Source organism: Triticum aestivum, chromosome 6D (genome assembly GCF_018294505.1).
Source record: "Triticum aestivum cultivar Chinese Spring chromosome 6D, IWGSC CS RefSeq v2.1, whole genome shotgun sequence".
Taxonomy (NCBI): domain Eukaryota; kingdom Viridiplantae; phylum Streptophyta; class Magnoliopsida; order Poales; family Poaceae; genus Triticum; species Triticum aestivum.
The window spans coordinates 476,099,414-476,126,764 of NC_057811.1; the positions used below are offsets into that span (position 1 = coordinate 476,099,414).

A 27,351-nucleotide genomic window follows, 5' to 3' on the forward strand; every position below is an offset into this window, starting at 1 on the left:
CCAAAATTCTGTATGCCATTTTTCACAAAAATAAGAACTCTCTCTGTAAACAGATAGAATGTTTAGATAACTAAAGTAGTTATCTAAATGCTCGTATATTTCTTTACGAATGGAGTACTACTACATGCAATTAAATATTTTGTCACCGGCGGCGGCTCTCATATTCTTCTCCGGTTTTCTTTCTTACTGCTGACCGCTAACCTTCTTTCCTTTTCTCGCCGTCAATACGTCTTTTAGAGGGAGCGGTGCCGAAAATCCAACTCGGTGACCGGGCTCATCTGCTCCCGAGCTACAGTAAATTCAAAAAAAAAACTGAATTTTTTTTAGTGCGTGATGTCCGTGCAAAATTTCCTTCCGTTTGGACATCTGAGGAGCTCGTAGCAAAAAGGAGAAAATTGGTCCAAACAGTGCGTGACACGGTAACCATACTCACATAGACGAAATTTGTCTTTTTTGTCGCGCGCTCCTCGAATGTCCAAACTCTACCAATTTTTGCACGAAGATCACACACATGACCATCTTGCGTCCAAAAAAAATTTCAAGATTTTATTTTTATTTTTAATGATTTTTTGATTTTTGCCCGGGCTTATCTGAGCCCGGGAGCAGAAACGCCGCACTCGAGCGGTGCCCTTACTTGTGTAGATCATGCATTTCCTCTCAAGGGCCATGAACGCAATGCTTGTCACCGCATTTTACTTGATGATTGTTGAAATATATTACCCGCCTCTCCATCAAGTTGGACTTTTGGATGAGTTAGTTGGAGTATGAATTCAATACGATATCCGAGTTAAGAGGTCTTGAGTTCAAGACCCTAGACGTGAGGGGGGAGGGTTGTCGAAATATATTGCCCGCCTCTCTCCATCAGTTCAGACTTTTGGATGAGTTTAGAGTATGAATTCAATAATGATGATGCTTGGATTTAATTTAATAATGATGATGCTTGGGAGGGGGGGCGTGTAAGCCCTCATGGCCAAAATTGCACACGTACCATCTACGAAATATTTACGAATAAATGCCTCATATACCTACATCCATGATCGATGAAGGTTTTGTGCCTTCTCGTCGACCCCTACTAAGCATAGTGTTCGTCGGAGGTCGTTGCAACAGTTCATTGTGTTATGATTCTCGTCGGTCGATGGTGGTATGGCGTGGTCCTCACCCTTGCCCTTACGCCTTTCGGGGGATGGACATTCATCAATGCATCAACGGACAATTATGTATAGGAATAATCTTCGACGACTCAAGCGACACATTTCACTTGGGGTGGACTTTCGGTAATGTCTCAACGATGTCATCCCATGTCATCAGACACAATCGACCGATAGAGGAGCACCAGTAACACAAGTAGCATCTGTAGAGATCATATTAGGGAATGACTATATCTAAACCTTTAGATCGATGCCCCCCTATGTGAAATCACACACCACTCGCATGAAGCACATCTATATGTCATTCTATTTTTCCACACTTGGACGCTCTCATATTCTTCTCCGGCTGTCTTTTACCGCAAACCGCCTATGGTACAAGAAGACCATTTTTTAGGGTGCACAATTCCTCCTCCTACTTATGTTGGTCATGCATTTTCTCACACAAAAACAACCATCATCGTCCCGTTTATTCAATAACAGACATTCATAATTAAATTTTTTTTGAGCATCAGTACAGACACAAGTGCTCATATACACGCGCATACACTCACCCCTATGAACGCACATACGCACACCCTACCCCTATGAGTACCTCTGAGAGACTGAGCCGGCATATCATCTTGAGATTTACGAAACCACCGTAGGCGCCTCGTCGTCGACGGGAACGTCTCCTCCCACTGAAAGTGCATCGCCGGAAATTCTGAAATAAATCCAGGAATAATTCAAAGGGTGGGGGGTGGCGGTGGGGAGGGCAGTTGGAGGTTGTTAGCCATAATTGGTGGTGTACCATCCAGTGAACGTCTCCTCCCTCATACCCAAAATTGTTTGTGTACCATCCACATTTTCTTCATGAATAAATGCCTCCTATACCTACACCCGATAGATGAAGGATTTGTCCTACTCACCGATGCCTAATTTGCTCTCATGGTCGTCGGAGGCCACTATAACATAATTCTTCGTGTTATGATCCTTGTGTGTCGATGGTGGTGTGTCAGCGTCCTCATCGTTGCCCGAGAGTATTCCACCAAATGGACGTTCATTGACGTTTTACGAAGTGCCATAATGTGAGCCTAGGGTGAACAGTGCTTCGTTGAAGGACAAGCGTGGAGAATGCTGCAAGAACCAGAAAGTTTGAGCGCAAGGGTGCGAAACGTATTTCCCTGATGAAGACTTCCTAAGATCATAGTTAGGAAACCAACCATCGCAGATTTGGGCATCAATGGAACACCTTGTGAATAAGTATCTAAATATTCGACGACGTTTATAGGGAAAAACGTCGAGGGCTCGAGAGGCACATTTCACTCAGTAATATCCTGTTTTCTGTCCCATGATCACCATTCTTCACCAAAATACGACTATTTCATTCCAATTTTTTACCCATGATATCACCCATCATCAAAATTCTACATGTCGTCCAATTTTTTCACTGGCGACAGCTCTCATATCCTTCTCCATGTGGGGCGTAGCGCCTCATACTTATGTAGATCATGCATTTTCCTCTTAAGAAAATGCCACGAACGCAATGATCATCATCACTTCTTACTTGATAATCTATATGTCATCCAATTTTTTCATGGGCCAACCCTCTCATATTCTTCTTCGGTCGTCTTTTTTTCTACCAGCGACCACTATCCTTCCCCGGTCGTTTAGCCATCGGTACAACAAGCGCTTTCTTTAGGGGGCACAATGCATCTCATACCTATGTAGTCATGCATTTTGTCGCACGAGGGTATCCGTCGTCATCGCTTTTACTCGACGATAGATGCTCGTAAATATGGCTGGGGGGAGGGGGTTGCGGCGGGGAGGGCAGTTGGAGGTTTTTGGCCACAATTGGTGTCGCCCTCCTACCCAAAATTGTCCGCGTACCATCTGCAAAATCTTTACAAATAAATGCGTCCTATGCCCACACCCGTGACCGACGAAGGCTTTTGGCCTTTTTTATCACCGACGCCTGATTTGCCGCCGTGGTTGTTGGAGGTCACCATAACATAATCCATAGACGTTCGTCGATGTTTGAGTCGGCGAAACACCTATGGAATAAGTATCTATGTATTAGGCGACCCTTATAGGGAAAAACATCGACGGCTCGAGAGGCACATTTCACTCCGGGACAGCCGTTCGGCAGTGTCCCAACCCTGCCATTCGTTATACATGCCATCGGGCATAAGTGGTCGATAAAAGAGCGCGGCAACGCAAGTAGTATTAGTGGAGATCATATAGGAGTATGTCAGAGAATGGCAGTATATTGATCTCCCGATCAATACATAGCGTGCTGACCTAGAACTAAAATCAGATACTAGTCGCTTCTTTTCGCAAAAAGAGAAAGAAAGATACTAGTCGCTTGTAGCAAAACAACCATTTGTACCACCTCCACCGAGAGAAGAAAACCATCCCCACCCTAGATGAGAAGCATCGCATCGCGCCGCCCTGGCCCGCCCCGCCGGGTACACCCAGCATTTTGCAACCCTTCGGAGGAAAAAAAGACTATACAGAAAGAAAACGTACAAACCAACCGAAAAGCAGCGAAAAGTGGCGGTGCGGGCCCCACGGCACCAGCACACGCATTCGCGGCCGCGCCGCAGCGCAGCGCACAGCCGAGCGAGCGCGCGCCACCCCCATCCCAACTGTCGCCACGCATCTCCCGACGCAACGCAGCCGGGCCCACAGCCCAACTCCCCCGCCAGTCAACACGGGCGCCCCCCCAAAAGCGGGCCCGCTTCCAGAATCCCACCCCCCCCTAATCGCACCGCTAATCCCACCCGCACCCACCCGCATCCCTTATAACGCCTCCCCCGCCCTCCACGCGCCCCATCCCCCCATCCATCCCCATCGCCGCCACCAACCCTAGGATCCCAGCCGCGCCGCGCCGCCATGGCCGACTCCGGCGACTCCTCCCCCCACTCCGCCGCCGACGACGCGCACCACCACCACCTCCCCGACCCCACCACCAACGCCTCCCCGGAGACCATCGCTTCGCAGGCGGCGGCGGCCCCGGCGGTGTCGGCGCCGCCCCCGGTACCGGCGGTGCCGGCCAAGGTGCGGCTGATGGTGAGCTACGGGGGCCGCATCCAGCCGCGGCCGCACGACAACCAGCTCTCCTACGTCAACGGCGACACCAAGATCCTCTCCATCGACCGCCCGCTCCGCTACCCCGACTTCTACGCCCGCCTCGCCGGCCTCGCCGCCGCCCGCGCCGACCTCTGCGTCAAGTACCAGCTCCCCGGCGAGGACCTCGACGCGCTCGTCTCCGTCACCAACGACGAGGACCTCGACCACCTCGTCATCGAGTACGACCGCCTCCACCTCTTCCGCGCCCCCGCCGCGCCGGGATCTGGCGGGTCCTCCCGGGGCGGGTCCACGCCCAGGCTCCGCGTCTTCCTCTTCCCCGTCGCCCCGCCCCCGCGCCCGGCATCCCCGCCCAAGCAGCAGCACCAGCAGGACCTGCAGCGCGAGTGGTACCTCGACCTCAAGTCCGCCAGCCCGCCTCCGCTGCCGCAGGCCCTGCCCCCGCCGCCGCAGATGCAGAGCCAGCAGATGCAGCAGCCGCAGGTGGTGATGAAGCAGGAGGCGGCGCCCGTCCAGTCGCCCCCTCCCGCGGTGCCCATGGCCGTGCCCCAGTCGGTGGTGGCGGCGTCCAAGACGGGCCCCGACTACCTCTTCGGCTTCGACTACGGCTTCATGCCGCCGCCGGCGGTCAAGGTCAAGGACCCGGCCGGCGAGCCGCCCAAGATGAGGGAGAACGTCCCCGTCGAGATCCCGCCCAAAAATGAAGACCGACACCCCAACCCCGCCGCCGACAACAACAACAACGCCATGGTCTCTCCCGCCGTCTCGCCCGCCGAGTTCCCTCGCCAGATCCCGGACCTCGACAAGCTCCAGCTCGCCGACAACGCCACCCAGCAGCAGCAGCAGCCACCACCAGCTCCTGCTCCTGCTCCGGCTCCCCAGGCCGCCCCTGCTCCTGCTCCGGTCGTCGCCCCGGCTGCCCCTGTCCCAGCGCCCTTGTCCAGGAACGGCAGCGACGACTCCCTCACCCGCGCCTACCCTCCAGCCACCGCCACCCCGACCGCCGCTGCAGAGTACTATGTCACCAAGTTCCCGGAGAAGCCCCCAGTCCCGCCCCCATCATCGGCTCCCCCTGCGGCGGCCTTCCTGCCGGTGCCGGGCAGGTATGGATCTGTTGCCCCTGGCTCTGGCGCTGACCCTGGCCCTTTCTTCTTCATCCCGGCGCCGCCCCACGGTTACTACACCAGCGCCAACCCCGGCGGCACCTCCTACTACGCCGTCCCGCACAACAACGGCAATGCCAACGGGAACGGCACCGCACCCGCCCCCGCCGCGTCGAGCGCTCAGGGCTTCCCGCAGGTGGCGTACGACAGCAACGGCCGCGCGGTCTACTACACCGGCCTGCTCCCACAGTACCCTTCGGCCGTCAACGGCGGCATGTCGGCTTCCTCGGCAGTGCTCGGCACGGAGCCGTCGAAGCCGGTGGCGGTGAAGCCGACCGTCTCGTGATCGATCGCCAGCCAGCTCAAGCCGCCTACCTAAATTCAGTATGGGTTAACAGAGTCTGTCTGCCAGCCAATTTTCGTTCGTTCGTTCGTTGGATCCTCCAAGTCAATATGGGTTAAATATGTCGAATTCGTTATTGTGTCTAGTAATTCACCTATAATTTTTGCCTTTTTGTTTAGAAGTTTTTGGTTTGGGGTTCGTTCGTTCTGTGATATGCAACTAGGAGTGAGTGCTGCTGCTTGGTGTGCTTAGATGTACATACAATCCTTTGTGGACATAATGGATATTATATTAGCATGTTGGAGAGTTATTTAATTAACTGCATTGCCTCTTGAGTTTTGTCACTGCTGCTTTGTTTTGTTTAATCCTCTTGAGCTGATTATGTTATTGCCAATGTCAATGTGGCTGAATTGGCCATGTGATCTTTTGTGTTCTTTTCGAAGCAAGATATGAATTGAGGATGCAAATATCTCAATGAAGCTGGTACTGTATTTGTTAATGTGCATACCAACTAGTAGCTCTGCAGAATGGAAGCTCTCGTCTGATGAGGCACAGTGAGTGGCTTCCTGTGTTCTTCACGGGGAGCTAGGCTGCTGCATTTATGTATGTATATGAGCAGCCGTAAATGCCGGTTGTTGTGTTGGTGTAGCAGCACGGGAGATAACCATGATTATCTATGCCGGCTGTGGTTTCTGAGTCTCTCAGATTATGAATTGCTGTTTCATCGTTTTTGGTTCATGATAACCATGATTATTCAGGCTGTTGCTTTTGGCTCTCTCATGTTATGAGATGTTGTTTCAGTCGTTTTTGTGAGTTTAGTGCTAGCTTTGGGCAGTGATTATGCTGAAACTTGGTGGAGAGCATATGAAGTGAGCAGAGCACGCTGTTTGTTTTACTGTTTTGCTGATCAAAATGAATGGAGAAGCTGAGATTTGACGAAATGTCGGCCCATGACCGTGCGTGTTAACTTGTGTCAGGCTGTGTGCTTTAATAATCAGGCAGCTGCTTCTGCAGGTAACACAACATGTCTTGTCTCTGGGCCAGGCCTGATCTTCCTGATGATGCTGTATTATTAAGACACCTGAGCTGTGCAAGACAGTCTTTGTCTCTCTGAAACGAATTCTACCATGTTTTATCACTTGCTTCATCATCCATGTATATGTATGTATGTCCACTGGGACTGGGAGGCAGCATGGTTCTCAAAGCACTAGCTGCTGCCTCCCTGTGCTGGGCAGTGCTGGGCAAAGTGCATCTGCATATCTGAATTACTGGGACTGCTGCTGCATATCCTATTCCTCCTATCTATCCATCCCGATCTCCACTGCTCTTCGGGTGGAAGTGTGGGGAGGGAGACCAGAAAAACGCGGGAACAAGCTGCATAGCAAAGAGGATCTTTCGTTCATTCTTTCGAGGTACCATTGGAGGCAGCATCAGTCCACCACCATCATCATCATGCTCATGCCCCCTTTTGGGCAAAGATGTTTTGCTACGGCTTTTTGACCAAAGTGCAGCGGCAATGTGCCCCTGGGTGTGTGTATATATTATCTGCTGCTGCCGCTTTTGCTAACCTGGCTCCGGCTGTCTATCATCGGCAGCAGATGCAGATGCAGGGTAGGGGGCATCTCGAGTTGTGACCAGAGTACCAGACCTTGGTCTTGGTCCGGTGGTCGAGCCGGAATCACCTCCCGGCTGCCAGGCACGCTGGCTGCCGCAGCTGCAGTGGTAGCTTGGACCTGAAGTTGCTAGCACCAGTATCCAGAGCAGAGGTGAACACCTCTCTAGCCTCCTTCCATGTGGCTTGTTGGCCGAGCAGTGGAAGAGAGGAGCACTGTTTCCACGAAGCCGATCGAGCAGCGTGCAGCAGATCCAGAGGCTGCACTGCTTCTGCATCTGCGTGCAGGTGCAGCCATGGCGTGGCGGCACATGGAGGCTGGCATGGCATGGCATGGCTGCCCATGCCGCCGGCTTGGGGACGGACGGAGATGCCGGTGCTGGTTAGCCAGCGAGCGATAGCTTTCAATGCTCGTGTGCGTGGTTGCTGCGGGTTGCGCCGTATTAATCGTGTGGGCTGCTGGTGATGGTTTGCTCATGTGCATGGTGTGACTTGGCAGCAAACAAACTGACCCGATGGAGTGCGTGAGTGTTCACGGCATGGGTGACACCACACAAAGGTTTTGCCTGCAGGCGGTTGGGGGAGCTGCTACTCTCGCTCTCGCTCGCTTCATCCAAAAGCGACCATGGCATCGCGTGGGTGCTTTCGAGTACTGTTACTGTTCAGGTTTCAGCCTAAGTATTATTATTCAGATTGTTCCTCTGAGTATTATAGTTGGAAGCAAAAGCTCCCGGGCACTGATTAGGGCGGCCTACCACCTGACCTCACCTGGGGAAGGATTGTATTAAAGGAAAGCGTGGTCGCTTTTGAGCTGGTTTGGTTTGTTTTGCGTCTTCTCCTCGGCTTGCTTGTTTCGAATGGCATGATTTGTTATCTTCTCCCGCCGGTTGGGTTGTCACCAATCATGGTTATCACCTGGACATGTAATCCTCTGCCTGACACTGCAAGCGTGCCATGTTGAGCACCATTCGCCCGCCCATGGGTTCCGCTCAGCCTGTTTTCGAGGTTGTTTTACTGTGCTAATGCAGCGTTCCAAGGTTGACCATGGCGCATGCTTTGGGCCAAAGGAAAAAAGAACAAATCTGAGTGGAAGAGATGGACCTGACCACACGACTGATCATACGGCAGAATTCATGCGTACCATTTTCCACTACTCCCTCCTCCGATCAGGTTTAAAACACACTGCTTGTTTGTCCCAATTCAAACGTTTTTTGACTTTAACCAAATTTATCAAAAAAAAATGTGCGCAGAAGCGTGTTTGGTTGTGAGGCACAAATGAGCTCGTGAAACATCCATGCAGTCACAAATTTACAGTGAACGCGACCAAATTTACTGAGATAAACATCAAAACAGTAAGATGCTAGGGTACCATTTTTTCCTCCTCTGACCAAATTGTGGTGCACGGTCGTTACCATCTGACCCTGGAAATCTACCGGGGTGGATGTCAGGTGTCGCAGCCACGTGCATGTGCTGGTGGTGTCGATCGTGGGCGCCATCCTGGGGATATGGCTAGTTCTGGTTCTATGCTTGTTTTGTAGCCACGTCCAAAACAGTATGAACTCAACCATAAACTTGACTGAACTTATAATGGTCGTTCAGTTCTGGTTTCTGTGTTCTGTGGCTTTCCACAATGCATCGGCATGGTTCTTTAGAATGGTTATTAATATTTGGGTTCAAACTGTTTGTTCACTGAATTTCATGCCCGTTCAAAAAGCCGGAGGTTCACCGACTCTTGTGTTCAACTTACAAGTTCTTCTGGTTCAGACTGTTTGTTTACTCAACTTCTCATGTCTGTCGCATGTTTTTCCCTGCCAGGTCAAGTTGGTGAGCATTGTGAGATACTCCTGCATAAGGTCAACAGTATGAACTCAAGTTGGTCCGTTTGAGCGACAAGTATCTTCTCACCATTGTGTTTCTTTGCGTTGAAGCTACAAATTCTTCTGGCATGGTCGGAAACCATGAATACATGTGGGTTCATGACAGCTTGGGCCGATGCGCTCAGCTCGCTCTTCTCCGTTGCACGAATTACAGCGGTCAGACGCGGCAGAGCTGGAAACCTGCAGGTAAGCAATCACGCGCATAATAGACGCCCGTATTACAGTCTGCATTTTACATGGTGCCCTGACAGCCCAAAGCGCCTTCGAGTTCTTCTCGTCTTTAGAGCAAGTCCCAAGGCAAGGCATGGTGTCATATTCCATCTGTTTTCCTTCAAAACTGAAATTACAAATTTGCTTACTGTATGCAAACATAAGAGGGTGATTGAATGGAATAACAAAATACATCTGCTTAATGGACGAATTCGTCCTTGACAATAGGTAGGTCAACTAAGCGGTAGCTTTCAAACAATATTTTGGGCGTAATGCGTCTTTTGGTGGCCTTCCCAAGTTTGATGTCAAATCCCAGGGCCTCAACCCTGGACATGCCATGAAAACTACCAAGCTGGAGTACGGTATGGGTAGAGGAAATTTTAAGTGAAGCGGTGAAGTGCATTGAGATCGGATAGAGCACCAATGACGAAAGCACTCTGCTAGTCCTTTTGGGTTTCATTGACCAAATAGATACGACTTTGGGCTATGGTTAGCTCAGCTCCAATCAAGAATCCTAAGGACTATCGGGACGCGTACTTTGAGAAATGGTTTGCGAATGTTTGTTCTATTCGGCAGTTTTTTGTTCTATTTCTTGCGGAGTAAAAAAACTTATCATCAGTAAGAGTCAAATGAATGATCCCCTGGCCCTGCAATCCGTTGCCACCTCGTGCCTTGCTATCCACAAAGCCAAGGAGAGGAGCCACCACAATCACAATGCCAACCGCACAGTCCACCTCCTAGGGCTGCCATCCGGCATACCCAAAAAACCCTCCAACTACTCATCGATGACAAAATGCCAGGAAGCCACGAGCCAGAGGAGAAGCACCCGCCTCCCCACCACCCAGATAGTCTCCATCTCAACTTAGACTGGGATGGCCAAGCCAGATGGAAGAGGCCAGCTATGGGGAGGAGGGTAGCTGCTACACCGACGACCAACCGCGCCACCAGCCGCTGGAAAGAAGGGCATCGATGCCCCACAGATCTGGCGTCTCCAAATCCAGAGCCCCCAATGGCATCCGGTAATTCCAACCGCCATGGATTTGCATCAGCGCCAACCACAGATGTCTCTAGTTCCCCACGCGATCTCGACCACCACTACCCGCCATCGAAAGTCGTTGCCTTTCCCAAATCCCAAGTCCCATGCGTCCATAGATGTTCGAGAACGACCAGTCCCCGAGCGCCTGCACCACCCGACACTGCCAAAGGCCACACAACCAGACGCACTACCACCACCATCGAGAGCCGTCGGTTGACCCCATGATGTCACCAACCACCACTGAACGGATCTAGGCAGGAAACCCTAGATGATCTGCCGCCACCATGCACCACCACACCCCTTAGAGCACATGGGGAGCTGCCGTGCCACGGGGACAATACCGCGCCAGTAGGACTACCATGACGTCTGGGGAAGAAAGCCAAAGTCGGGAAAGGAGCACCGCCCCAAACCATAAATAAGGAGAGCGAGCCCTGCACCGCACCATGCCTGCCAGGGAGGAAGAATGGCCGCACTGCCGCCACCACCACGTGGGCTTTGCCTGGCGGCGCTTGTCGGCCACGTCGAGGGGAGGAGGGGATGGAGGAGAGGGCCCTACTCAATGGCGAGGTGAGCTCTCCTGAGTCACCCGCGGGGAAGCGACACAGGAGTCCTATATAACATTTTATAGACTCCCGATGTTTACCTTTTAGACATGACACTACTAAAAACCCGTATAGCACTGGCCCCTCACACTGACAGGCCATTAGCCAGGCATCACCGATGAATGTCACCACGACAGGCCAGCGCGGGCGCGTCAGTGATAAGACTACAGTCCGTGCAAGACTATTAACACATATTACCAGTTAAAACTTGGCCAGCAAGTGATGTTGTCCTCCTCAACCATTGGGAGGTCGAGCTCATCACAGATGGATGTAAATTTGGCCCATCAGTGCTGTTACCTCATTGACCCACCTTGTTAGTTGCCGGTCATTGTTCTCTATTCAAACGTTGGCCTCCTTTTCCCACGGTGACAAACATCTGGAACTGTTCACTGCTGGAAACGAAATGGCTCATTTGAATTCTGGGGACCTTTGATAGTATGTCTTCTGTTCTGGGAAAGTTCTATCCCTGGTTTATTTGCCATCTTGTTCTAAACGACTCATTCATTATTTTAGAAATAAAGTCTACTTGCCATACCACACCCACCCACCCCCCCCCCCCCCCCCCCCCCCCCCGCGAAAGGCATAGGCTGGCATCATGCACGGGCAACTGTTGACGTGGCAGTATTGCTGAGATGATAAGCTGCATATTAAGATAAATAGAATAGTTGGGATCGAAAATTCGTTTCTGATCTCGGGCTCAGATGCTCCCGAAATCAGCAACGTTGGTTTGCATGTAGATCTGTGCCAGGCGTGGTATTTTCTGCCGGTATTTCCATCGTACGTTGAGAAAAACAGGCGAGCTCTGAGCAGCATTGAATGCGATGGCAGAGCGTACCGAAGATGCGGACCAGCCTAGTGAACGCACGGACCAGCCATTCTCCTGTGCCGCGGGCTGAGTCGTCTCTGTCGACGGAAATCGTTAACGGACACCCTTCCAGCCCATCATTATTGTAAACCCAGCAGGGTTGGTGGGGCAACCCTAGAACAGATTTTGCCCATCGCCACCGCTCCATTCCCTTTCTAGTCCTGCTGCCATGTCCGTTCTAGCTGACTTCCTCCTCCCTCTCATCTCTTGTCCATGTTCCTCCATTTGTGGTGACGAGCTCGAGACGAACGTCGCGGCGGGACCAGAGACTAGTCGGGCGTCGATTCTACAAGTACATCATCCTTCTGTATGATGTCTCATGTATCTCCAAACAGAAGTTCTGTCCGTCTTGAACGTCTGCACGTTGCTTTGATCATATTCAGCTAGGTTCAGCATTCATGCAACGGATCTATAGTAAATTCCTTAGCGGTCCTCTAACTGCATCGTACGGTGTCACACTTGGCATCAAAAGGTACTAGTTGTCATCAAAATCTTGTTCCAAAACCACTCCCCTTAGTGATTTACACTTTCCAAATTCAGGCATAAACCTGTCCCAGATTTGCTGCAATGAAAAACAGCCATATCTGTCATCCAAACAGATTTTCAGTGTCAAAGTCATATATGGATTATGTCTGCTTCGGACACAGCTACTCAATTCTGGTATGTAAATCACGGGATCAAATAACCACTAGTACCAATAGCATTGCACATTCTGAGATATGAACATACATCCACATATCATATCAGCGCTTACATTTACTTAAACTGCTTAAGAATCCATCTAAAAATGCAGTACATGTCCATAGTTTTTCATCTACAAGGTGGCAGGTGTTTGTGCTGCAAAATGCCCCAACAACTAAATCGGGACAATTCAACCAAAAGATCTTGCCGGGCTGCACGTAGAGTGAACGAATACTTCATCACTTTAGTCGAGGATCTCCTCGTACAGGAACTCTGGGATGCATCCCTTATTCTCCTTCATCGTCACTATGTCACATGCAATCTTCTTGCGGAGGTGCTCGATCTGCTCCTGTGAGAAACAAAAAAATGCAGAAAACTGCTCAATGCATAGTCAATGGGGCATATTTAGACTCTGTACACAACTAAAAGTTTTTCCCAGTTTGATACCTGGTTCATATTCGATCTCAGGTAAAGGCCAGTGAACTCCAGTATGTAGTGCAGGACATACACCACACCGTCTTCCCTGCGTGCAGAGTACATGGGTTTTTAGGGTTGCTGCAGCCAACTGGATTTAGCCTTCATCTATGTATGCTCAATGTAGGATCACTAACCTGGTGCATGGCTCGTGTTGCGCAACCAACGGGTACACAAATGACCATCCAGTCGTCTCGACCAAGCCTGCTCCAAACTTGTCATTAAAAAGGTTGTAAAACCTACGCTGGAACTTCCTCGCTAGCGCCTCATGCTTCCTCTTCATCTCATCTGATGGATCTGTCTCTGTTGGATCAAGCACCATTACAATCTTCTTCTCAGTGTCGAGAATGTACAAGGACCAGCAATCCATGAACATCACAGGGAACATGAACTGAAAATCGGTTTGAAAAATTCAGTTAGAAACCAGACTGAACGAAGCATGCAGTTCATTACTTCTTCACTTACTGGTTTAATCCCAGTTTATTTCGTCGTCTTCCTTACAAAGTTCATCCTGCATTCAATCCAAACACACCAGACTCGGGTTCATATGCAGTGGAGACAACACACAACAGAAGGAATCATCAAGCGAGTCATATATACCACAAAAACAGGATAAAAATCTCTCTCCATCTGTCAAGCCATCCGCGGTACATTTTCTTCTCTTTCTCACTGGGCATCCGTTGAATGCACACAAATTCAGTGTTAACTCACCCCCAGGAGTGAGCTCATCCATCAAGTCCTGTCCGGATGCCACTGCCAGCAGTGGATGGAAGTGCTTGAACCATTTCTTGCAGGATAACAACATTTAATTTTTGCAATGATCAACCAAAAAACAGTTTAAGCATCCTAGAAGCACATGGTGCCTTGTCTGGTGGTGCACTGCCGAGGCATAGCGTGAAAATTTGCAAACGTGCTAATTCAGTACAGTAGTTCTCCCTACTAATGCAATATCTATGCAGGTACTGATTTACGAACAATTTACCCTAGTTCAGCTAACTAATTGAAATATTCTTCAGGTAAAACAGTTTTCACAAAAAATCTATACGAAAAATCCGGCTGATTGGCAAGTAAGGGTTCGGCTGCTCTGTTTTGATCTGTAATAACAACAAACAATAACTCAGCTTCTGGGAGCTACCAGCAAGTAAGAGTTCTATGCTAGCCCATACATACCAGTCAAAATTGTCGTAGGCGGTGATCCACCCAACATTCTCAGGACTCAGCAAAAACTCATTCAAAACTTTCGGCACTCGCACCTGCATGATCAGCTATTCTCTGCCTCAGGCTTTCCCTGGAAAAAAAAATCAAAAAAAGTGATGGCACATCAGCTCACTCCATGATGCTGTTTTTTCAAACCAAAATTGCACAAAAAAGAAACCCACATTGTATCTCGTACCACAGAACCTAGCGAACAACCGCACACTCTCTCCTGCATCGACTTGGTTCTTTCTGCATTCAGTCGGCTTTTTTTACTGAATCTAACTTCCCATGAATAAAGACTGCAGAAGTCGTATGCCTCGTTCAACGAATCGGAACGTGTTCCTAATTCTGGTTTAATCACACTCCTCGTCGGTTCCTCAGCAAACTTCCGTATCGCTTGCTCCAGTGCGCTCATCCATGAAGCGCACGAATTTCTGTCCGGCGGTGCACTCCCTAGTCTTAACCTACAGCAATAATGCTTCGTCCAGTCAATTAACACAAAACTGGTGTGCTGCAGACAGTAGCATTTTCCCTGAAAATTATGAACTGGTTTCTCAAAACATTTAATCGACAGAGTCCTGATATGCAGCCTGGTTCAACGCAACGTTTCTCTTATCTGAAATTCTAAACACCTTACGACATCTAACTACCTGAAACACGTCAAAACCAAATACCTGCTCCCTTGAACTTAACTATCTGTCGACAAATGCGGTCAAATTCAATATACAATCAGACCACGGGGACATGACGGCTCACCTTTTCGTCCATCATCCAGGTGCCTCCCGATTAACCTTTCCGATAGATTGAGCTAACTTTGTTGGCGACGCGGCTCTTTTCCGCCGCGCCTCAGGGCGCAACCAGATTCACCATTTGAATCATACGGGCCAAGAGCGCCAGCCTCCCCCCTGGGCAGCAGCCTCAGCGGCACCGGATCCGGGTGCTCAAGGTTATCGGCGAACTCTTCCCGAATTGGGATCCTGCGGGCGCCGGAGTTCAAGAAAAGGTCTGTGAATCAATAGAGGGGCGGCGGAAAAAAAGAGCTTACCTGACCACCAGATCGAGCACGAACTCTAAGCCGTTCTCCTCCATCCTGCCACGCCGCCGGCCATCCTCGACGCCGCCCTCGTTCCCTCGAGATCCAAGAGCAACCCTGCAATGACGGGCCCAAGCCGACGAGATGACGACTCTGGATTTCCACGCTCCCTCGACTAACGACCTGTGCCATGGCACAACCCATCCTAGTGACGGAGCCGTCCGCGGACCCACGCGCGACGACGGACGCCCATACCGAAAAGGCCCACATACGACACTGTGCACCGCGTATTCGCTACCGCATCTTCCTTTTCCACGGGCCTAAACTGCTGCAGCAGCTGGACTTTCTCGCATCCCAATGGCTCAGCGGACGATCTGGATTTAGGGTGTAGCTGAGCCTGGCAACCAAAATGCCCTGTCCAGTTGGGATGAGCCTCTAAGTTATATAGGATACCAAACCCTTTGACCCTATAGTTTTCCCTTAGATTTGGGACATGCTCATTAATTAGTACAAGACAAGTTTATGTCCTTTTTTATTGAACACAGTACAGACGTAAGCGCTCATATACACGTGCATACACTCACTCCATGAACGCGCACACACACACCCTACCCCTATGAGTACCTCCGAAAGACTGAGCCGACATATCATCTTGAACTTTATGAAGTCACCGTAGGCACCTCGTCGTCGACAGGAACGTCTCCTCTCACTCAATGTGCACCGCCGGAAATCCTGAAATAAATCCAGAAATAAATGCGAGCACCATGATTTGAACCCTGGTGGGTTGAGGATACCACAATCCCTCTAACCATCCAACGACAGGTTGGTTCGCAAGTTTATGTTCCTCTAATTTGGCCAGATGGTCAAGAAATACAATCCACAACTAATTCTGAAATGGTGCTCGTGTTTTTAATATATTTCCCTTTTTAACTCTCTCTTCTTTTATCGCCACTCTTTAGCTTAGTGGAGGTACAATCTCTCTTATGTGTAGTTTCATGTCATGTAACAGGACCAGTCGCATGGATGACATAGTATTGGCGTCATAATCCATAGTTGATTTTATTTCATGATTGCAATAGCATGTGGACTTATTTTCTTAAAATAAGTACAAATGACCATGTGCATCGCTTGATATAGAGGCGGGGTTATCCCTTTTCCAAAAAAAAGTGCTCTTATTTTTTTAAAGGATTTGAACAACGGTTAATTTTCTGGCCTGTGTATTATATTGTTGTTACTTTCTATTGGTAGGTTAGAGCATCTACAACCACATATGATAAATATATGGCCCCACAAACACCCGCGGACGCGCCCGCGGGCAGTAACCGGGCACGTCTCAAATTTCTTTTGTTGCATCCGGACATCTCATACTAGATTCTTAAATTCTTACAAAGACATGCACAAGGAAGTAACGTACTACGTCGATCCTAGCTAGTCCTGGTCGGAGATCACGACGTTCTCCATTCCCGGCTTCGGCAGCATGGGCTGCAGCTGCAGCTCCGGCTCCTTCGGCTGCGCTGCTCTGGCCTCCTCCGCCTCTATCTCCGCGTCGAGTTCGGCGAAGAGCGCGTCGGACTCCACCTGCTCCCGCCGGAGGAACGCCCGGTTGGCCTCCACATAGGCCTCATCCTGGATGGACTCTAGAATGGCCTGCTGCTCCGCCATCTCGTCGGACTAGGCGACAGCGAACTCCGCCTCCGCCTGCTCCATGTTGAAGGCCGACACCTGCTGATTCGGCTCCTCCTATTCCCCCAGCTGCTTCTCCGCCTCCGGCTCCGGCGAGTTCGAAGGCAGGCCGGCAGCGATGCGGGCTGCTCGCGCGGCTTGTCTCACCTAGATCTGCTGCTGGATCTCGGCGCGGCGCTCCGGCGTGAGCATTGCGTAGTACATGATCTTAGTCCGGACCATGGCGGAGCGCCGGAGCTTGGACAGAGCGCCAGAGCGGGAGAGGGAGGAGGTGGATGTGCTCGGACTGGTGGCACGGAGAGGGGAGGGGGGTGGATGGACTAGGGATGCGGGACTTCGGCCGGCTTAAATAGGCAGATTTGCTCTCGGGTGGCGAGCCGGAGCGGCGCCACGCGGCATCCACACCGCGGCGACGGAGGAGGCGTCTGTCAGACCACAGGGTTTCCGGCCGACTCCGCGTGGGACCCCTTCGTCCGTCCTACGTGGCGGGCGTGCCCGGACGCTCCCGGATGCCCCCATATCTGCCCCATATTTAGGCTGGATACGGAGGTTGCCAGTCAGCCCAGGCGTTTGAGGCCCGTTTAAGGAGCCCGTCTGGGTAAAAAAATGTGACCAGAAAGTGACCGGGAGGCACGCCCGGGCGTATGGGGCAGGTTTGATGCGCCCGGCTGTAGATGCTCTTAGTGTATTCTTCACAAGGACATCCCACTTAAGAAAAAAAAAGGCTCTTGGCCACTGCTACATACTCCCATGGATCAAGTTTTTTAGGGTGTGGCTAGCACTCATCTAGATCAAAATTACTAAGTCTTCTCGAAGTCCTGCTCCATTTGATATACGTAAAGATTCGTGCGGATTTTCTTTTCTTTTTTCGATTAATTAAATGATGTAGTAGTTTTTATCCCGACAATAATTAACAAATACGTTGATTTATTACTCATGGCCAATACACTTGCAGCAGCAGCAGCAAGCTACTTTTTCTAATGCAATGCGAACGACGATGACAGTGAGATTGCTGTGAAGAAGCTTGGTCACGGTGGAGGAGGGGAGGCCCTGTGCTCGAGTTGGATGGGCAGGCCACGCAGCGGCGACGGCATGGGGTCCCTCACGAAGGTGTTCTCCTTGCAGCAGAGCTTCCATCTGAACCGCCTCACCAGGTGGTGCATCGTCACCAGCGTCTCGATCCGGGAGAAGTCTATCCCGGGGCATAGCCTCGGGCCGGCCCCGAAGGCGACGAAGGAGCACGGCGGCGCTGCCTGGTTCTCGAACCTGGACGGGTCGAACTTGGCCGGCTCGTGGAAGATGCTCGCGTCCATGTGCGTCACGTTCGACGTCCAGAACACCTGAGAACGGCAAGAGTTTTTGCATCAGGTTTCTCAGCCTCCGACCTCCGAGCTCCGACTGTGCTAGCTAGACTTAGGCTAGGAGGTGAGTTGACTAGTAGCAACTGACCTGCCATCCTTTTGGGATGAGGTAGCCGTCGAACTCCACGTCCTCCAGCGCTCTTCTGAAGTTGCCGAAGAGTGGAGGGACGATGCGGAGGATCTCCTGCGCGACTCGCCATGTGAACTTCATCCTCGTCAGATCTTCCCAGGCGAGAGCCTCTCCGTCGCCTTTGCTCCTGGCGATCTCTTCATGCTCTGTGTCACGAAACAAAGCACACATCATGAGTGACCATGGCAGGTTGGAACGATTGATTCACTGGCCAGTGGCCACTTGCCTTGGACCATGGCGGCGAGGGTGGCGTCATCGTTGGCGAGGTGGCGGACCATGAACGTCATGAGGATGGACGACGTGTCGTGGCCGGCGATGAGGGCGACCATGGCATTGTCCACGATCTCCTCGTCGCTCAGCAGCCGCTCGCCATGGCCGTCCGTCAGGCCGAGCAGGCAGGTTATGAGGTCGTTGCTCCGCGACGGCGCCTTGCCGTGCTCCGGCTGGCACCGGCTGGCCTTCTTCTCCCGCGTGATCCCCGCCAGCACCCGACGGGCTCTGCCGCTGGCCTTGAGGCTCCGGCTGAACGCCGTGAACGGCAGGTTCGCCGGGACGGCCCACATGCCCTCGACCATGCGCGCGAAGTCGCCGGCCAGCGCGTCCCGCACGGCGCCCCTCTCGAGCCCGAAGAGCAGCGCCGAGATGATGTCGAACGTCAGCCGCTTCATCAGCGGCAGCACCGTCACGGTCCCGCGGCCGGCCCAGTTCTCCTCGACGTGGCGCCGCACCTCGGCGTCGATCCTGCCCACGTACATCTTGAGCATGTCCGGCTTGAGGAACTCGAGCAGAGCGCCGCGGACGCGCCCGTGGTCGGTGCCGTGGAGGCCCAGGATGCTGTTCTCTCCGAGTATCCGCTGCACGGACCGGGGCTGCCGCGTCGAGAGCGCGCTACTGAAGAAGAGGAACTTGTTGGCCGCCGGTCCGGCCAGGAGCACCGTCGGCGTGCCGAACAGCGACAGCTTCGACACGGGCCCGTACCTGTCGATCCGGTCCTGTATCCACCGGCTGCCGCCGCCGCTGCCGCGCATGGCCCGGAGGAGGCCGAGGCTCTGGCCGATCACCGGCAGGCCGAGGGAGCCTGGGGGCAGGTTGGCCGGCTGTCTTTTCTTGGCCCTGGTGAGGAAGTGGATGGCAATAATGGACGAGGCGGCGACAACGAGTGCCACGACAATGGCCAAATAATCCATTGGAGAGTGATCGGTGCTTAGACGATGGTGATACTACTACTTGAAGCAGACGGGGCTGATTAGACGACAAGATTTCAAAGAAAAAGAAAGAATGTTTCGTTGCCAACGTCCTTGAAAATGCTGAGATGCCCACTCGGTAGATGCCATCGTCCGGTCAACCCTCGTACCATACTGCTCCTCCCATGGTTGGTGGCGGCCATTGTACCACCCTCGTTTCTCACTCACCAAACCATCGATGGTGATGCTTCCCCGATATTTTTAGTGCTCATGGTGGCGGCGACACTATTGGGTGATTATTTGGAGGTGTGACAGAAATTATTGCTCTGACCTCGAGTCTGTACCGATCGTGGCGACGCCTCTCGGCAGCGTTAAGGCTCGAGGCCATGGGGAGAGGCAACGACAGAAGAGATCATGTCAATTATCCCTAGGAAAAACTACATGTTGTTAATTAGGGTTTAGTGTACCTACTATTTTTTTAATCTAAACACACTTTATTATAACTCAGTAATGTTCATGGGAATACATGGAAGGTCTGGGGGGTTTAATGAGAAAAAGGGTTTCCCTCGCTTTGTATTACAAAGCAACCAACCGATACAACCGACGATAGGGGCTGGGGCGGAAGCAGCACAAACACGCCCAAAAGAAAGGAAAGAGAAAAAAGAAAAGAAACAAATGCCGATAACGGCGGATCGACAAAAACGACGAAGCCTCATGACCGCTGCGTCCACCGGAGATCGCCCACCAAGCTCCGAGACTCCAAAGTGCCGGTACCTAACAACACCTCCAAGAAGGGACACGACGATGACGACGCTGCTGCCAAGGGTTTCCCCCGGTACACGGTGAGGAGAGAGGAAGGGTAGCCCCGACGCCCTCCAGGAAGGTCCGGCGGCACCCTCAGGCGCCACCGCGTCGGTGTCGGCCAAGCCAACAGAGATTTCTCCCGATCCCAGCCTCTACCTCAGGCACTCCGGAGCTCGCCACCAGACCGACCACCACCCTGCGCCAGCACGGACACAAGCTTCCCACACTATCTCACCACGGCACCGCGAAGATGGTCTGCACAACAGAGAAGAGGAGCCGGGACTAGGGCAACAACACCGTCTGGGGGGTTTAATAGCCACACATGACGCCCAAAATCCAAACTGAAAGCGTGCTTAGCGAGGCTATGTGCCTCAAGATTGGTAACTCTACCTTCAAAGATGAAGGTGCAGTCATCGATGGTTCTTGCCGTCTCTACAATTTCCTTCACAATGCTTGCGTACATCCCTCCCTCCTGTTTGTGAATGTCCTTGACCACTTCTTGGCAATCAGAGGCGATGATCACATGTGATAAGGCTAGTTCCGTAGCCAGAGCAAGCGCTTCACGACATGCTAGGGCTTCCAGCGTTGGTGGATCAGTGATGCCCTTATTCTTATTGCTGAAGAACCCAAGTATAGCCCCGAGGCATCCCTGCACACCGCACTGAAAGATCCTTCATTTTGATTTATGGAGACTACCCCATCTACTCTTATCTTTACAGATCCGAGCGGAGGTGGGATCCATCTCGAAGATGCTTGTTGTTGGTTTTGTCCAGCAGGTGTTGAAACCCTCTTTGGCCTACACCCTTCCAGATCCCGTATATACCTTCGAATGAAGTGTTGTGTAGATACTGGACTTTGGAATATATCCTCATGCAATGCTTGTCTCCTCGAGAACCAGAGTGCCCAGAGAATAACCGCAACCTGAATAAATTATGTAGTCGACAGTATATCAATTACAGCAAACAACCATCTTTTGGCGCCGGGTTCTCTTATGTTGTTCAGGGCTTCGACCAGATCAACATCCTCTAAAGCCCAGACACACCGAGCCACCGTGTAGTGAAGCAGCGAGTGTTGCCACGAATCCTCAGCGCCGCACAAGCCACATGTCGAACTAGTAGACATGTTCCGATGATGGCGCACATCGGCCATTGGAATTGATTGATGTGCAAGTCTCCATAAGAAAATCTTAACTTTTGACGGCACCTCAACTTTCCATTATTTTGGTAATGATCCTAGCTAGAGTAATCTGTTTGATCGTTTATTTATTAGTGGATGCATGGGAAACACATATGGTTATTGGTTGGAAAGACGGGTGGAAAATGAGATGGAGAAAATGGTACTCCCTCCGTCTAGGTGTGTAAGTCATCTTACAAAACCAAATAATCCCAAAACACTTAGGCACGGTACAATAACTCCCCCCTTGTTTCTTGTTTCGTGACATATATACCAATAAGAGATGTGGGCCGTACATGCTTTTAATGACTTGAGACTTTCAAACATGACATGCAGTGGTTAATTCATTGCATGCAATGCTATTAGCTTGCAAAAAAACATTAAGTTCTCTCGTTTTCCCCTCCGCCTTGGTCGCGATGCACAACCTAAAATGACTTATACACCTAGACGGAGGAAGTAGGGAAAATTGGATTTTATACAAGTCATTATTACTAGCTATGACTTCCTCTTTCATTACTTAATCCTTTCCATATCCCTCTCCCCTGTTCATCCGGCCAGGACAAAAAACCTATGCAATTTTCTTTTTTACTCCACTAAGTTTAGGGGATCGACTAGGTCGGCCATCTATAGAGGAGTAAAAATTTACTCCACTACAGCCGGATACTCCTCTGAAATAGGGGATCGGCTAGAGTTGCTCTAACGAGAGGATGTTGGAATAAATCTTGTTATTAGTGCAAAAAGTAGTTGATTAGATCATGTTTTATTCTGTAGTTGGGTCACACACTAGAGGTTGAGGCTGGGTACACATGTATAGACGTGTTCACGTGTGTGCATATGCAAAGCTTTTAGTGTGTGCATGCAAAATTGGCCAAGTCGTCGAATTGGTTAGTGGCCGGGGGAAATGGCCGTAGAGTTAGCCCATGCATTCGTTAGTTATTGGACTAGCTGTGCATGGTGGGCATGGCGTGAGTTTAGGATTAGTTGATATAGTGAAGATGCTCTTGTTATGGCTATTTAAGTTGAGTGAGTAAATGAAAGCCATGAGGGCTGAGGTAAACATGTAGCTCTTGTGTCATCTGGTCTCCCTTGGTACATGTGTCATGTGTGTCTCTGTGTGTGTTTCTTCTTGTTTTATATGTTCTTGAGAGAAATCATGTGAGAAGATAGAGTTGTGAGGAAGAAGAGCGGCGCTAGGAGGAGGCGGGGGCTAACAGAGGACAATGTTAGAAGGGAATAGAGAGGATGGTTGGTGGAATTGTTGTTTATTGCTTCAGCCTCGTGGGCATATATATAGGAGTATAATGATCAACTTGGAACACAAGACAAGGGGAACAAATCTAGTCCATCATATACTTCCTAATAATCATAATACTCAACACCCCCCTCGCAGTCACAACGGTAGCGACGTAGACAATGAAATTGGAGAAGAATCCGAAGGTAAGCCTATGGACCCCCCCCACCCCCACCATCACAGTCGTGGCTGGAGTGGAAACCGACGAGGTTGTTCAAGCAAGGCGGTAGCCCTTTGTGCCGTTTGTCGAGGTAGCCGAGAGCGTGGGTGGTGTAGCCGTGGTCGAGGTGGAGGGGCGTGTTGTACTCGAGACAGTCTTCACGGGAACTTCGGAGCCACGCGCAACCGACGGGCTAGATCGGTCACACGTCGTAGATGAGGAGGAGCGCGGGCGGGCGGATGATCAATCCGATCGCGCGCGTTGGGGACGCCGCTCGGTGAAGGCGGCGTGGCGAGGAGTCCGAGATGAAGTCGGTGACGACGGCACAGCTGGCCCAAGGTAGCCGACAAGGCCGATGCAGCCGGCGAGCCCGAGGCAGAGGAAGAGCGGTCGTACAGACGTTGCGAAGACGGGGGGTGATGAAGAAGTCCCGGTTGAAGCAGGGCGGCGATGGCCGGCAGACGCGCGGAGAGCCGACCGGGAGGGCTGAGGTGTCGCGCGAGGCCGCCGGGTCGGAGTGGAGGCCGGTTGGACGCGCCGATGTCGGAGTAGAGGCACGCGAGGGTCGACAGCGGGCGACGCAAACCGAACGCCGATCAAGACGACCGGCGAGAGAGAAAAAACCGAAGCAAGAGCTTGGGAAAAGACTCTTTAGGGCATCCGATCAACACGACCGACGGATGAACCCTAGGTACGGGCAGCACGGCCCCCGGCGGCGGTCATGAAGGCCGACCGTCCCAGAGGCGGCGCGCGGCGGCTAGGGTTTGGATCGGTTAGGATGATACTGAAGGGGTTAGATAGGGATTGGTGCAAACTGAATTAAAAAAATGAACTTAAATCAAGAGTATTCCTTTTGTCTTCTACCGTGAGAGCATCTCAGCATTTTCAAGTTCGTGTGCAATGCAAAGATTCTTTCTTTCTTCTTTGATGAAATACCGGGCGCGTGATCTTGATTGTTTATTATACCTATGGCTGCGGATTCCCTGTCATTTAAGCGGGATCCTCTGCTTCAAGTAGTAGAATCATCATCGTCTTAACAACCATCATTCTCCAATGGATAATTTGGCCATAGTCGTGGCACTCGTTGTCGCCGCCTCGTCCATTGCCATCCACCTCCTCACCAGGGCCAGGAAAAGACGGCCGGCCAACCTGCCCCCGGGCTCCCTCGGCCTGCCGGTGATCGGCCAGAGCCTCGGCCTCCTCCGTGCCATGCGCGGCGGCGACGGCGGCAGCCGGTGGGTACAGGACCGGATCGACATGTACGGGCCCGTGTCGAAGCTGTCGCTGTTCGGCACGCCGACGGTGCTCCTGGCCGGACCGGCGGCCAACAAGTTCCTCTTCTTCAGCAGCGCGCTTTCGACGCGGCAGCCCCGGTCCGTGCAGCGTATACTCGGAGAGAACAGCATCCTGGACCTCCATGGTGCCGACCACCGGCGCGTCCGCGGTGCTCTGCTCGAGTTCCTCAGGCCCGACATGCTCAAGATGTACGTGGGCGGGATCGACGCCGAGGTGCGGCGCCACGTCGGGGAGAACTGGGCCGGCCGCGGGACCGTGACGGTGCTGCCGCTGATGAAGCGGCTGACGTTCGACATCATCTCCGCGCTGCTCTTTGGCCTGGAGAGGGGCGCCGTGCGGGACGCGCTGGCCGGCGACTTCGCGCACATGATGAAGGGCATGTGGGCCATCCCGGTGAACCTGCCGTTCACGGCGTTCAGCCGGAGCCTCAAGGCCAGCGGCAGAGCCCGTCGGGTGCTGGCGGGGATCACGCGGGAGAAGAAGGCCAGCCGGTGCCAGCCGGAGCACGGCAAGGCGCAGCGGAGCAACGACCTCATAACCTGCCTGCTCGGCCTGACGGACGGCCATGGCGAGCGGCTGCTGAGCGACGAGGAGATCGTGGACAACGCCATGGTTGCCCTCATCGCCGGCCACGACACGTCGTCCATCCTGATGACGTTCATGGTCCGCCACCTCGCCAACGATGACGCCACCCTGGCCGCCATGGTCCAAGGCAAGTCGCCAGTGAATCAATCATTCCAACCTGCAATGGGCATGATGTTGTGTGTTTCTGTTTCATGACCAGAGCATGAGGAGATCGCCATGAACAAAGGCGACGGAGAGGCTCTCACCTGGGAAGATCTGACGAAGATGAAGCTCACATGGCGAGTCGCGCAGGAGATCCTACGAGTCGTCCCTCCGATCTTCGGCAGCTTCAGAAGAGCGCTGGAGGACGTCGAGTTCGACGGCTACCTCATCCCAAAAGGATGGCAGGTCAGTTGCTGCTAGTCAACTCACCTCCACGAGCCTAAGCCTAGCTAGCACAGTCGTCGGAGGCCGACAAATTACCTGATCTGAAAGCTTTCAGGTGTTCTGGACGGCGAACGTGACGCACATGGACGCGAGCATCTTCCACGAGCCGGCGAGGTTCGACCCGTCCCGGTTCGAGAACCAGGCCGCGTCGGCGGCGCCGCCGTGCTCCTTCGTCGCCTTCGGGGGCGGCCCGAGGATATGCCCCGGGATAGACTTCTCCCGGATCGAGACGCTGGTGACGATGCACCACCTGGTGAGGCAGTTCAGATGGAAGCTCTGCTGCAAGGAGAACACCTTCGTGAGGGACCCCATGCCGTCGCCGCTGCGTGGCCTGCCCATCCAAATCGAGCACAGGACCTCCCCTCCGCCGTGATCGAGCTTCACAGCAATCTCAGTAGCATCGTCGTTCGCATTGCATTAGAAATGATGCTTCTGCTGCTGCACGTGTATTCGTGAGGAGTAATGAATCAAAAATGTATCAATATCGCTATCATGGCTTCTCATGAAAATTAGGAAAAGTGTATTGATATCAAGATAAGTACTGGATTTTTTTTTGAATTAGTTTGAATTGCTTACCACATATGTCACGTGGTAAATACTCAAAATGTTTGGTGTTCTAGACATAGGTAACGTGTGCACCGGCAGACCTGAGTTTCTTTGTGTGTGTGTGTGTGTTTTTGATAAAAGGCGATTTTTATTCCAACAAAAAAAGTGATTTTTATGGGCTCGCTATACTATGTCAGTTGTTTGAAAAGAAATTGGGTCAGTCGATATTTCAATTGTCCGATGCGAAATCAAGGGTTCGATCTCCTTCCTCAATCTCCCATTGTTCCTCTTCTTCCTTCGAACCGCCCCGCCGCCGCCGGCCTAGCCGCCTGCTTCCACCACCCACGCCCAGGGGCGCAGCCGCGACCGCCTCGCTGCACCGCCCTCCCTTGAACCATCCCCACTGCCGGTCTTGCCACCACCCTCGGCTATCCCCTTTAAGCCCGGCGACCACCAAAACAATTTCCAAAGAAGCAACACCCCACCTGCCACCTTAAGATAGATAGTGGGGGTGCTTCTTCGGCGAATCTGCACCCGCCACCCTAAGATAGATAGTGAGGTTGTTTTTCCCTGGTGCCGGCGGCCTCGCTGTCTCCTTCATCTCTGGCGCTTTCTTCCTTCTCAAAATTGACTGACCTAAATCCGAATGTCAGTCGACTGACATTTAGCTATTGAGGATTTTTGTTAATTGACAATGTACTAACAATGGGATACAAACACAAATAGGTATGCACCTGGTCTCTGCATGATTAGAATACGCACAAAAGAGTTTTAGAAACACACATGCCCAAAGGATCACACCGATAAAAAGCAAAGTCCGAAGCTATGCATGTGCGATTAAAAAACAAAAAATATATATAAAGAGTAATGACGATCTATGCTAAACAACTATTGTGCCAAGATAGATGATGCAAACGAACATGAACTGAAAAACCATGCACACGCCAGACAAGTAACCCAACCGTCAAAGGACGACTGTCGGCTAGGATAGGAGGGGGCGACGCTCGTCCGGCCGACGGCGGCATACAAAACCACGGCGTACAGTAGGCAACGCCTATGGCGTGGACAACAGACAGACCTACGGCTCGACTTCGTCATCTCCTTCTAGGCTCTAGTGCCGCCCGCGATAGCCGCCGTTGATGGCGAGCATGCGGCGTCGCGAAATGACCAGCCTTGGAGATGGTGCGATGCCCAGGCTTCGGTTAGGATGAACAATGATATACCAAAAATGCCGCTGACCACAGAATATACTACTGAAAAATCTGTTGTAGTATTGCCTTATGTGGGCCGTCCAAGCATAAAAATAAATGGCCCATATTTACCTGATGTACTGTAAAAGGACCGATCAAGACGTTGAGAAGAGACAATACATCCAAAATCCCACATTGGAGATGCTACGGTGATCTCACGCATTCGACACAAGTGTATGTCGATGATAAATCTTGGTTGCGAGCCTTTTCTGCAC

The 27,351-nt window shown here is 51.8% G+C and overlaps 4 protein-coding genes across 14 annotated transcripts; 2 read left to right on the plus strand and 2 right to left on the minus strand.

The window, feature by feature from the left end:
* Positions 1-3,949: 3,949 nt before the first annotated feature.
* LOC123146079 (formin-like protein 5) lies at positions 3,950-5,979 on the plus strand. The gene has a single exon (XM_044565665.1). It carries the CDS (start codon positions 4,020-4,022, stop codon positions 5,661-5,663), a length of 1,644 nt encoding a protein of 547 aa, XP_044421600.1. The 5' UTR covers positions 3,950-4,019; the 3' UTR covers positions 5,664-5,979.
* A 6,546-nt stretch (positions 5,980-12,525) lies between these two features.
* LOC123146080 (uncharacterized) lies at positions 12,526-15,514 on the minus strand. Of its 11 annotated transcripts, none has more exons than XR_006472603.1 (9): positions 15,260-15,512; positions 14,971-15,191; positions 14,411-14,678; positions 14,188-14,305; positions 13,618-13,804; positions 13,483-13,528; positions 13,155-13,408; positions 12,991-13,066; positions 12,526-12,892 (listed from the first exon to the last, which is right to left on the minus strand). XR_006472603.1 is itself a non-coding variant. In XM_044565666.1 (7 exons), exons 5-7 carry the CDS (start codon positions 13,403-13,405, stop codon positions 12,788-12,790), a joined length of 432 nt encoding a protein of 143 aa, XP_044421601.1. In that variant the 5' UTR covers positions 13,406-13,408; positions 13,483-13,528; positions 13,618-13,804; positions 14,971-15,191; positions 15,260-15,506; the 3' UTR covers positions 12,526-12,787. The 11 variants fall into 11 exon arrangements, 2 of the variants coding, with proteins under 2 accessions (XP_044421601.1, XP_044421603.1); XR_006472600.1 differs by having other exon boundaries at positions 13,618-14,111; XR_006472598.1 differs by having other exon boundaries at positions 13,618-14,111; positions 14,397-14,678; positions 15,260-15,511.
* A 2,326-nt stretch (positions 15,515-17,840) lies between these two features.
* On the minus strand, positions 17,841-19,623 carry LOC123146081 (cytochrome P450 716B1). The gene is made up of 3 exons (XM_044565669.1): positions 18,648-19,623; positions 18,380-18,567; positions 17,841-18,270 (listed from the first exon to the last, which is right to left on the minus strand). The coding sequence occupies exons 1-3, from the start codon at positions 19,606-19,608 to the stop codon at positions 17,959-17,961; spliced, it is 1,461 nt and encodes a 486-aa protein (XP_044421604.1). The 5' UTR covers positions 19,609-19,623; the 3' UTR covers positions 17,841-17,958.
* Positions 19,624-24,001: 4,378 nt separating this feature from the next.
* On the plus strand, positions 24,002-25,898 carry LOC123146082 (cytochrome P450 716B1). Its single transcript, XM_044565670.1, has 3 exons — positions 24,002-25,041; positions 25,114-25,301; positions 25,396-25,898. The coding sequence occupies exons 1-3, from the start codon at positions 24,087-24,089 to the stop codon at positions 25,711-25,713; spliced, it is 1,461 nt and encodes a 486-aa protein (XP_044421605.1). The 5' UTR covers positions 24,002-24,086; the 3' UTR covers positions 25,714-25,898.
* Positions 25,899-27,351: the final 1,453 nt, after the last annotated feature.